The 12,071-nt window shown below is 46.6% G+C and overlaps 1 protein-coding gene across 5 annotated transcripts in view; it reads left to right on the plus strand.

Annotated features, from left to right (window-relative positions):
- Positions 1-12,071, plus strand: part of LOC120063255 (autism susceptibility gene 2 protein-like) — a 462,402-nt gene that overhangs the window by 422,715 nt on the left and 27,616 nt on the right. For all 5 annotated transcript variants that reach the window (XM_039013504.1, XM_039013509.1, XM_039013505.1 and 2 more), the window contains one exon: positions 11,467-11,884. In XM_039013504.1, the coding sequence (XP_038869432.1) occupies positions 11,467-11,884 (418 nt within the window). The remainder of the gene's footprint in view (positions 1-11,466; positions 11,885-12,071) is intronic.

Below are 12,071 nucleotides of genomic sequence, written 5' to 3' on the forward strand. Positions count from 1 at the left end.
GCTCTGGGCCCGGTCGGCTCTGACTGGCCCACTAATGGCTTCTCCCTCTAATGCCCTATTCAGACACCCAGAGAAGCGACTAGAGAGCCTGTTATTCTAGTGCTGCTGTGGAGAGGAGCAAGCAGGACTGAGAGACCAGTGCTGTTAGCTTTGGGTGGAAATGTAGGAGAGTAGAGACAGAGTTCTACATCACCTAGGGAGCACTGAGCACCAGTTATCACTACATAGGTCAACTATTTTACACAGACACACATGCCTTACAAATAGATGTAATGGTCTTGAGATAGTTGGATGCTTTTTGTTTTCTTTACAAAGAACTTCAACCAGATGTGCGGTATGGCCAGCCTAAGGTTTGGAGTGGGTGTGTTGACTGAGTGATAGACTAAGTGGATGCAGTGTTGTGCTGGAGAGCCCAGGAGGCCCTACAGGAGGCCCTACAGGAGGCCCTACAGAAGGCCCTACAGGAGGCCAGCTGTAGTATAGTGCTGTGTGTTAACTGTATTATCAGCACAAGCCCACTGTAGCGTCAGGCTAATCTTGGATCAGGTGCGGCAGAAACGGCGGTAGAGGGGTCAGGGTCTTCAGAGAGGATGAGCCGTCTGTGCCTCAACCCTTTTAAAGCTGTTAAAATACACTTGAGACACTTTTAGCACAAGCATTTACACACAATCAACGAGAGAGAGAGAGAGAGAGAGAGAGAGAGAGAGAGAGAGAGAGAGAGAGAGAGAGAGAGAGAGAGAGAGAGAGAGAGAGAGAGAGAGAGAGAGAGAGAGAGAGAGAGAGAGAGAGAGAGAGAGAGAGAGAGAGAGAGAGAGAGAGAGAGAGAGAGAGAGAGAGAGAGAGAGATATACCTCAGTCTGGTTTTTGTCTTTCCCATCCAGAGATTTAAGACAGCATGCAGATGCTACAGGTACTGTGAAATCATCATCAGATAATAGTAAAGTATTTGATTTGTTCCATTTCAGCTTGCCGTGTGTAACAGTGAGCCAGAAGCTCCTCCAGTTGTTTAGACCGGTTTCATCTCCTGAATCTGAGTCCAATTTCTCCCTTGGCTCCAAATCCCCCAGCCGTCACACCTTCTCCTTCTCTGTGATCAAAACAAATCAATTATTCTCTGCACGTAGAGCAGTAAAGTGAAATGCTACAGCTCATATCAGTTTTGAAACTGACTAACATGGCTACTCTGGTGCTGCCGAGTGTTGGCCCAGTTCCTCAGGCCCTGTCAGCACAAAGTGTGTGTGTGTGTGTGTATGTCAGTGATGAGAGCAGACAGAGCTGTGTGTCTTGCAGCAGGGAGGCAGCCCACAATAGCCCCACAGCTCATGGGCTTGTCTCCATTAGTTTTCTTGACATGACTTCCTGCCCTCTGCTCCCTCTCTCCTCTCCTCTGCCTTATTAACTTCCCCTCTCTCTCTCCCTCCCTTCTTCCCTCTCTCCCTCTGAATGTGTGTTTATGGCTCTCTCTCTCCCTCTTGCTCTCCATGGCAGCACTCTAATCAAGAATGATGGATTGGGTGCTAGGAGGCACTGGGAGTGTTTGCTAACCTGATACACCAGCGTAGTCGCTCCCCTTTTGTTGTCTGTGTGCAGGACATGAGGGATCCCAAACAGAGGAGGAGGCTTTGTATGTCTTTCTAGTTAAGCTCTGCATGAGAACTAGTCTAAACATCTGCACCTTAGTCTTATAACTTTGTCATCAGCTTTGACAAGAGATGTATAGCAAAAGGTGCTATCTTTCTGTCTTTCTTCCCCTCTCTCTGTATGCCATTTAGAAACGTCCCCTCCTTCACTGTCTTCAGCTCTGACTAATGAAGTGGAGCTATTTTCTATTTTCTGCTGAGATTTACTTATTTTGAATGTATGGCAATTAGAGGAGGAAAATGGCATTTCTCTCTCTCTCTCTCTCTCACTCACTCACTCACTCACTCACTCACTCACTCACTCACTCACTCTCGCTCACTCATCTTCAACAGCTGTCCCGTCTCCATCTGCAGCACTAGCCTAATGGTTAAGCACCCCAGGAGCAGCTTAGCACTGGTCACACTCTGAACATAATCCTCCTATAGGCGTAGTGTTGATTGCATCAGTGTGTCTGTCTACTGGACAGCTTGTGTCCTTGCATTTGAAACCTAACCTCGGGCACTTTCAATATCACGAGGTTGGTATCTATAGAGAAACAGCCCTCCAACCCCCCCTACCCTGGTCTGGTAGATAGTGTTGTTGCTAGCTCTACTGTTCCTCTTGTAGGGGATGAACAACAGTGGGTGTATTTATCATGGAAAAGCATATTTAACAGTCTGCTAGTGGTTTTATCTGAATCAATAAAAGTGCATTCTTCTTATTCTGTTTGGTCCATTACAAATTGTATGTATTTAATTTCCTTTGATTACCCATTAATCCATATGAATCATTAATTCTGTCTCCGGCATTGTATGTGTCCTGTGCACAAGCCCATCCAATAGGCATATGTCAATCTTCTGCATTTAGGAGCTAGGCCTAACTGAGAGCATATATTTACTCTGAAAAACTGTGATTTATAGGCTAGTCTTTGTGATTGTTGGATGAGTGCGATGTGAGACATCTGTGTGGAATTTCAATTGGAAGCAGGAATGCATTGGTGAAGGATAGACCATTGACAAGCTCTAATGAGTACATACTCTAGGTATTCAGGCAGCAATCTAAAGCCTGGCTGGGCATGCAATAACACCAAGGTAAAACATGGAAACATTACAGAAACATGCAACAGTTGATGGATGATCTCATTGTAACTGACGACATTGTTCTTGCTACAAACATGTTTTTTTGTTGAATGTAAGCTTAGCTTCACTAAGAAGCTTGCTGTACTAGTATTTTACTGGATAACAATCCATATCCCGCTCTTTATAAAAGCAAAAAAATTTATAATTTGGATTTAACAGGTGCGAATCTACATCAATATCTTGACTAAAACCCACAGTCCAATTCAAAGCGAATTGACACAGTTATCTTGAAAGCACTTGACGAAACACAATCTAGCAGAAAATATTTATCCTACCCCTTCATGGTTCTGAACGGCTTTGGCCGCAAACGACAAAACATTGAATGATGGTATGACAAATGGTGAAGAGCTGTCAACCTCCCAATTGTTGCTTTGCTTTTGGGGTCGAGAGGGGAGAACAGTGAGGCTATATATTGACATAGAGATCAGAGTGGAGAAGAAAAGTATGCAGGCTCTTTCAGCTCCCTGTCATGCCACTTGGGATCTGTTGAAGGATTTTCATTCAGCCATTTCCTTCCATTGAGAAGTAATCAGTCACTGAAAGATAATACTATATCCACTTAGTGACATGTGGGCTCGTTGCAGGTTCATTCTTGAACTGGTGTGGTAGAGTACCTTTATTTACATTTTCAAATCCCCAGAAAAAAAGCATATCCTAAAAACACATCTCTGCTGAGACTTGAAGCTTGGAGGTCTTGTTTTCCTGTCCTGTTTTTCCCTCCTTTCTGTGGGGTTTGTAAACCAGCTGGTGGTCTTAATAAAGTATGCTGTCCTGCAGGGCAACAAAGCAGTATTGTTGAGATTGCTAAGGCATTATGCAAGCCTAAGTAAAGCTTCCACACAGCTAAAGAATTACAGCCCACACTGAGCTTTGTGGTGCCCTGTAGAGACTCTGAAAAGGTCTTGAAGGTATCGGAGAGGAAAGGCGCGGAGGCTTGGTTGGTTCATTGGTTGGTTGGTTGGTTTTCTCTCTCCACTGCTCCTTGATGGGGAACAGGAGTCCAGAGCCTTTATTAGGAGTGGCAGGCGTTGTCTCCAGTCATCTAGGTAATTGCAGCGCTGCGTCCTCTCCTGTAATCAATCGAGACAGCTGCCGCCGCTGCGTTCAAGTCCAGTGGGCGAGCGTGTCGTGCTAATTAATGGATTGATAAGGCCGGTGCGCTCAGCTCCACGCCGCACCGCACATCACAACTTCCTGAGATTCCCTTGAAGTTCATAGATGTTTCTCCCGCTGTCTGTCTGTCCACACAGTCCCCAGGGCAACTGCCATGGTCAGGGGTCAACAACGGTGAAAGGGGTCACATTCCAGACTGCAGGGTGGCCTGTGTGTGCCAGAAGAGCCATTAGACTTGAGCTTTATGTTGAAAGGCTGAAAGATGTCATCCGCCCTATTTTCTTCAGGAAGTCTCAGTGGCACTGACCTCATACGACCCGAGGTGTTTTCATATGAGGCTGGGAGTGATGGGTTTTAGGGTTTGGGAGGGGGTGAAGGGGTCTTGCCCTTCTGGAACTCATTGTGACCAGAGTTTAATTAAAGTTTAGAGTGGAACAAGGGTCTGGTTTGGCCACCACTGAAGCAGAAATACATGGCTTGGGCCAGATTTTGTCCAGTCAGCACATACAGGCATCCATACTTTTATTAATAAACCTTTATTTTGACAGGGAAGTCCTACTGAGACTAGGGTCCCTTTTTCAGATGAATTCTGCATAAATACATCAAAAATATATTCAACATACAATATACACAATTATAAAATATATATTTTTTTAAAACAGACACATTTATCAACATAGTGGTCTCTGATCATTTCTCTGAACTGACCAAGGGGGACCAGAACACCTCATTTCAGAGACCTCTGTGAGTTTTTCCAGAAGTTGCTAATCTGCATCACCCCCTTCGACAGCAATCACGTGCCACAGGAGAAGATGGCATATGCCTGGTGCCACATATGTCCATGTGGATTTGAATCCAAGCCCAGCATGCAGAAACAGAGACACTGATTCATACCAGACAGGGCTGCCAGCCCAGCCCTGCTCTTCCAAATTAACATTAGGTGCCCACAGTGGATGTGCAGGCTTTGACAGTAAACGTGTTACAGCTTCACACCCATCCCATTCTGTTGCCATCCGAGTCCTTTTGTCAGCTGCAATGGACAGAACTAATTGAAACACGCCAGCTGTCCCCACTTTCTAGATATCTTGGCAGCCTCTCCCTGTTCATTTCCCATTAACAACTCTGAGTGATTTCACAAAGCATTGCCTTGGCCTCCCACTAAACGCCATTCCAAACGCTCCCAGGCAGATTAAATAGTGTGAGGATGAGAGAACTGACCATCGCAAATTTCGCTGGGATTTGATTATTAACGTGACGATTTGCTGCTACTCAGCTAGCCGGCCTCCCATTATCCTCCAAAATCATTTAGATCAAACCACTCCGCCTCTTTCTGTTTTTCTTCTTGTAACACAGAATGGCTCGCAGGCAGGCAGGCAGGCAGGCAGGCAGGCAGGCAGGCAGGCAGGCAGGCAGGCAGGCAGGCAGGCAGGCAGGCAGGCAGGCAGGCAGGCAGGCAGGCAGGCAGGCAGGCAGGCAGGCAGGCAGGCAGGCAGGCAGGCAGGCAGGCAGGCAGGCAGGCAGGCAGGCAGGCAGGCAGGCAGGCAGGCAGGCAGGCAGGCAGGCAGGCAGGCAGGCAGGCAGGCAGGCAGGCAGGCAGGCAGGCAGGCAGGCAGGCAGGCAGGCAGGCAGCAATGAGGTGTTGATTTCCAAGACTGCGTGGGTTTCCTGTCTCCTGCCAGTACCTGTTTTAGTCATTTTCCACAGCCACTCAGTCGTGAGCTAGAGGTAGCTAGGCCTTGGCATGCACAGACAGACGCTAGAGAGGTCAAAGAAGAAAAAGCCCAACGTTGTGAATTCCACTACTGAGAAACAGGAAAGTTTCCTGTTAGAACAGTGCCAAGCTGGAAGGGAGATCAAGGTGGAGTGTGATTTCTACAGAACCGTCTGCCTCCTCCAACTTCTTCAGGAGACTCGTCACTTCATTTATTTATTTATTTTTGATATATCCTTTTTTTTGTGGACGTCCCAGACTGTTTATGTTCTGGTAAAGTGATGATGTGGTGTGAGCGAACCACAGAGTTTGCCTTGTAAATGAGAACGCCCGATGGGCGAGGTGACTGCGATGACTGGGGTGGCTTGGATCTTTTCTCTCTTTTCACAGCGCCAGGCTTCAATGGCCTCTGGTCATGATGGAGAGAATTTACATACCCCTATGTTCTAACTTTAAAACTTTATTTGCATACAGGTTTATTTCTCCCCCTCTCTCTTGGTTGTACTGCATATATTGGCGGTGGTGGCTGTGGTGGCCAGGTTATTCATACACCTCTCTGATTTGCATGAGTGATGGTTTGGTTGGCGACTGAATTAGGACATGATTTAGATATCTAATCCAGAGGGACGTCGGGCTCGTTTGCAGGTGGCCATCCCAGGTGTGCCTGAAATAAATGGCAAAGCGTTGACAAAGGGTTATTTTCTATTATTTGCAAGTCATCCTTCATTTGGGTATCTACTAAAGTTAACCAATATGTTTGGATGCAAAAATAGTAAATATATGCGCACACAGTAGAACTGCTTTGGCTCTCAATGGTCTGTTGTTGTTTCATTGAAATCCTCTTGTATTTTGTTCATTGATAATTGATTATGGACAACCTCTTATTCACATCCTATTCTCCCCAAGAGGAGAGGGGTTTATGTGAAGTAAGTCATGCACGATCAGTCAATGGGAAATACCATTATACTCTTGGTAAAGTATTCATTTTTAGGGCAATATCAGTAGAAATGGTACAAATAGGGAGGTTCAAGACCCTTGTAAGACATCACAGTAAAATGGAGGAATGTATTGCAAAAGGAAATAGCAAAATTGTATTATACTGGGAAAGATTGGTTAGTCTGTGGACATTGGAAGGTTGGAGTTAACATCAGAATGAATGGTGGATTGGCCGCTGTGTGTGAAAATTCAGCACTTGAGGAAATTTGGAATGTACTGTATGTATAATTATTTAACTTCATGTACCGTACATGTGGGCAAAACATTTTGTCCGTTAGTCTGCTGTAATCAGGGGCGGGCTGGTAGGGTAAAAATAAATAAACGTAATGCACAACCTGCATTTACATGTAAAACATCCAAGACTCATCAACTATCAGTCAATCTCCTCAGACTGACATAATGGTCTCTCTCTGTGAGGAGACATGGTGTCATGATGGACCACCTAATCCTTTATTGATGGCTCTGGTTGCTGGCAGCACAGACCATCTGCCCGCTCTGTCTCTCTGGATGCGTTCCAAATCGCACCCTTGTCTCTATATAGTTCACTACTTTTGACCAGGGCCCATAGGGATATGGTCAAAAGTAGTGCACTGTAAAGGGAATAGGGTGCAATTTGGAACGAACCTTGTCAGTGTAGAGGGAGGGATGGAGGGGAGAGGAGTGGTGGCCAGATGTTCCAGGGGGACAGAGAGGGTCAGATGTGAAGGGTGTCAGAGACAGGACAGCTGTGGAATGACCCTAGGGGTCACAGAGGTCACCCTCGTCCCCGATGGACACATCAGTCACAGAGGGGGTGTCCTGAAGCCTGTCGTCCATCTGGTGTCCCTTTCTCCCTCCCTCCATCTATCCCTCTTTCCCTCTCTTCATCCATCCATTTGTCTCTCCATCCATTCATCCACCCCCTCCCTCCATCCCTCATTCCATTCCTCCATCCATTCATCCACCCCCTCCCTCCATCCCTCATTCCATTCCTCCCTCCATCCCCTCCTCCCTTCTCTCAGTGCCACACCAAATCCCCAGAGTACGCAGGCCACAGGAACAACTATAGAAAGATCAATAGTGGCCTGAAATGTAATCTGGTGAACAGTGATGCCAACACTCCCCAAGGGAGTGTCACTGTCAAATTGTGCACTAACCGATGAATTGTCCCTGACCTCCCGTGCACTGAATACGGGAGTATCACTGTCTCCTCGAGCCCTAACCAGGCCTTGGACATACACAGTGGGGCTGTCCTCAAGCACGGCTTTCTCTCCATCTGTTCCATGTGTTTTCATGTTTTTGTACCCATGTTACGGCTTAATTTGAATGACTATCTCAGATGTTTATTGGTGCAGTTTGGCTTGCCTGCTGAATGAAGTTGTGGGATTTTTCAGGAAGATAACATTTTGTCCTGAGAGATGAAGGAGAAGTGTAAACCTGACGGTTGTGATTGACTGTGGAACTACAGTTGACAGTCATCAGATTCAGTTGCAAGGAGAGCCGTTAGTTGCTTTGGGCGGTGACAGTATTAACAGTGAAATGTTGCTTTGGGCGGTAGGTAAGTATTACCAATTGAAATGTTATTGTAACAGCATTAATCCCTGTGATGAAACATGTCAGAGAAGAATCCCTGTCACCTGGATACCACCAGGCCCTCGCTTTACCATCAGACAAGAATAGAATCTAAACTTGCTATGGGATTGGTACATTCTCAACAATAACAAACATGTTGTTCCGTTGATGGATCACTTCTCATGTCTCTGTGTGTTTGCTGTAGGGATATGCTCAACACAGTATGAACCAGATAGTAGCTGAGAGCCATGTATGATAGCATACCATGTTACCATCAGCCCCTAGGCATACCAGACAGTAATAGGGATTGTAATGTGACCATAACACATTCACAATCAGATCCTGCCCTTCATTAGAATGAGAAGGCAGAACCTGGCTGTGTGTGTGTGCGCGCGTGTGAAGTGTACGGCCCCTCCCTCGGCCTGGTCTAGTCTGGCGAACTGTTTTAATGAGGAGATAGAGAGTCTCAGGCTGACACATCAGGTCCCCCCTGCCTCCATTACACCCCATTATAATCATCATTAAGATAACCCACCACCCGCTCATTGTGTCCTCAGTATTACAGCCTCAGCCATCCTATTGGCTTCCTTCCTCCACAATATGTCTAGGAAAGAGAGGGGTTTCCACGGCAACGTCAGCGAAGGGCGACATTTCGACAGATAATTATTTGCCTCTCTCTCATTTTCTCTATCTCTCTCTCGCTCTCTCTCGGCCCACCCAGACAAGGAATCCTTATTTAAGACCCTTTTTATAATAAAGCCGTATTATTATACCCAGACCTGAATTCATTTGGAAAGTCGTGACACCTTTGCCTCCCCCGCTGATCCTGTAAAGGCGAAGGGGGAACGTGTTTAAAATCTCCATACAGCGTTTTATTACCCTTTTATGGGCGTTAGAATCTTTGGAAGATTAAGCGGGTTCTATTAAACCCTGGATATTCCATTAGGAGTCTGCCTGCTCTGAGGAGCTGAGCTGAGAGGAGCTGAGGAGCTGAGCTCTCACTAGCTGCTAAAGGCAGTAGGCTAGCTCTCATTTGTCACTGGCTGCTCTCTGCGGCCCTCTGAGACTCCCATGGAGCTGCTTAATTGAGGCTCTAGTAAGCCTTCTTGAATCTCTGCTGCATTAGAGGCAGAAGTTAGAGATGATTAAAGGGCCATTCTGTCCCAGTCTGTCTTTCTTTCTTTCCCTCTATTTCAATCTGTCTCTCCATTTTCTCCTTCCTCTTTAATATTTGTTCTCTTTACTTGCAGGTGATATTTCTGTATTCAGAGGGATTCCACTTCCCTGCTGATTTGCTCATTTGAAACCTATATTTTAGGTTTAATGCTGCTACCACTGTCTTGGTTAGGCATATTCCATTCACCCTGCATTTTGTTATGAAGAGAGCTGACTGTGGTCAGGAATACACAGTGAAATATGCCTTTATCACTACTATAACTTGTTCTGTCAGCCACCATTTTCTCGAGCAGGGCTTTTTGTCAATAGATTCCAATTAAAGCCTCCTTGAGATTTATGTTCTCTGTGGCATTATTTATTTAGTAGAAACATTGTAGCCCATTAAAATGTTATGCTCTTGGTACTGAATATGGAAATTCATTGGAATTCTCCTTGTTATAAAAGCTCTGTGGATCCAGATGATCCAGATGAAGTAGCTGGCTGGGTTCAAAGTGTTTGGCGGTAGCCTACAGCTTTAGAAATCCCTTGAAAGATCTGTGGGGTGAAGACGCAACAAGGCCATGATAAGGGGCCGTGATCTCTTTTCACAGCACAATTGAAACATAATTATTTCATGCCAGATTGTGTGCTCAGCAAAGCCCTGAATAGTAGTGGCATTTAACTTTAATTAGGTGTGATTTATTCATACTGACTGGATCGCTCGCAGAAATTGGATCATCTGATTATAGTCAAGCATGAAAATGACCTGATTAAACACTTCATAAAACCTAGGGAGGGAAAGAAAAAGGGATCCTTGGGTAGGAGACGTGTAGAGGCAGTACGGTGAGGGAGAGAGGGGAGGGGACAGGGGGGGCAGGCAGATACACTATATATACAAAAGTATGTGGACATCCCTTCAAATTAGTGGATTCAGCTATTTCAGCCACACCCGTTGCTGACAGGTGTATAAAATCAAGCACACAGCCATGCAATCTCCATTGACAAACATTGGCAGTACAATGGCCTTACTGAAGAGCTCAGTGACCTTTCCAACAAGTCAGTTCATCAAATTTCTGCCCTACTAGAGCTTCCCCGGTCAACTGTAAGTGCTGTTATTGTGACGTGGAAATGTCTAGGAGCAACAACGGCTCAGCAGCAAAGAGGTAGGCCACACAAACTCCCAGAACGGGACCACCGAGTGCTGAAGCATGTAGCGCGTAAAAATCATCTATCCTCGGTCATCTGTTCTCACTACCGAGTTCCAAACTGTCTCTGGAAGCAACGTCAGCACAAAAACTGTTTGTCGGGAGCTTAAAGCAGCCGTACACAAGCCTAAGATCACCATGCCACGCTTCGGCTGGAGTAGTGTAAAGCTCGCCGCCATTGGACTCTGGAGCAGTGGAAACGCGTTCTCTGGAGTGATGAATCACGCTTCCCCATCTGGCAGTCCGACGGATGAATCTGGGTTTGGCGGATGCCAGGAGAACACTACCTGCCCCAATGTATAGTGCCAACTGTAAAGTTTGGTGGAGGAGGAATAATGGTATGGGGCTGTTTTTCATGGTTCTGACTAGTACCCTTAGTTCCAGTGAAGGGAAATCTTAACGCTACAGCATACAATGACATTCTAGACGATTCTGTGCTCCTAACTTTGTGGCAACAGTTTAGGGAAGGCATTTTCCTGTTTCAGCATGGCAATGCCCCCATGCACAAAGCGAGGTCCATACAGAAATGGTTTGCTGAGATCGGTGTGGAAGAACTTGACTGGCCTGTACAGAGGCTTGACCTCAACCCTTCAAACACCTTTATGATTAATTGGAACGCCGACTGCGAGCCAGGCTCAGTGTCCGACCTCTATAATGTTCTTGTGACTGAATGGAAGCAAGTCCCCGCAGCAATGTTCCAACACCTAGTGGAAACCCTTCCCAGAATAGTGATAGCAGCAAAGGGGGAAGCAACTCCATATTAATGCCCATGATTTTGAAATGAGATGTTCGACGAGCAGGTGTCCACATACTTTTGGTCATGTAGTGTATTAGCTTTTCTTTTTCTTCTGGACCAACATACCACACATGGTTCTCAATAACAGTTAGACAGACACTTCTCCCAGCTTTTTCATTACACCAGGCAATGGTATATCTACATCCTCCCTTAACGTTCGTTGTCTCTTTGTCTCTGCAGGTGTGACGACGAATGAGAATCCAGAGTCCAAGGCTGTCAGCTCGGCCAAAGTATCAGGGCTCCAGCGTAGCCAGGAGCAGAGTAACGAGGTGTCCTTCACCCCGCGTGTGTCCAGCCCCACCCCGGCCTCCCCGCCTACGGGCTCCCCTGCCCCCTCTGCCACCGCGGCAGCCCCCCCTCAGCCCCTCCCAAGGGTGCGGCTCTCCTCCCCGCCCCCCCTCCTCATCAAGAGAGAGTCAGACCGGGCGCTGCCCATCCCCACCCCTCCCCTGCTTAGGGCCCGGCCCAACTCTCTCCAGGAGCACCGGGTCCCTGTTTCGCTCCCTCTCCCCCAGCACCAACACCACGCCAGGCCTCTCATCAGCCACCAACATCACCAGCATCACCCACTGCAGTACAACAGCCTGCACGACATCAGGTACAGTAGGACCACATCTTATCCGTATGCTCTGGGTCTGTTTAGTTATGCCTAGTTCTCTTACATGATCTGGGTCTGTTTAGTTATGCCTAGCTCTCTTACATGATCTGGGTCTGTTTAGTTATGCCTAGCTCTCTTTCATGATCTGGATCTGTTTCAGCTATGCCTAGCAGTCTTCTTATACTTT

The sequence above is a fragment of the Salvelinus namaycush genome, chromosome 18 (genome assembly GCF_016432855.1).
Source record: "Salvelinus namaycush isolate Seneca chromosome 18, SaNama_1.0, whole genome shotgun sequence".
Classification (NCBI taxonomy): domain Eukaryota; kingdom Metazoa; phylum Chordata; class Actinopteri; order Salmoniformes; family Salmonidae; genus Salvelinus; species Salvelinus namaycush.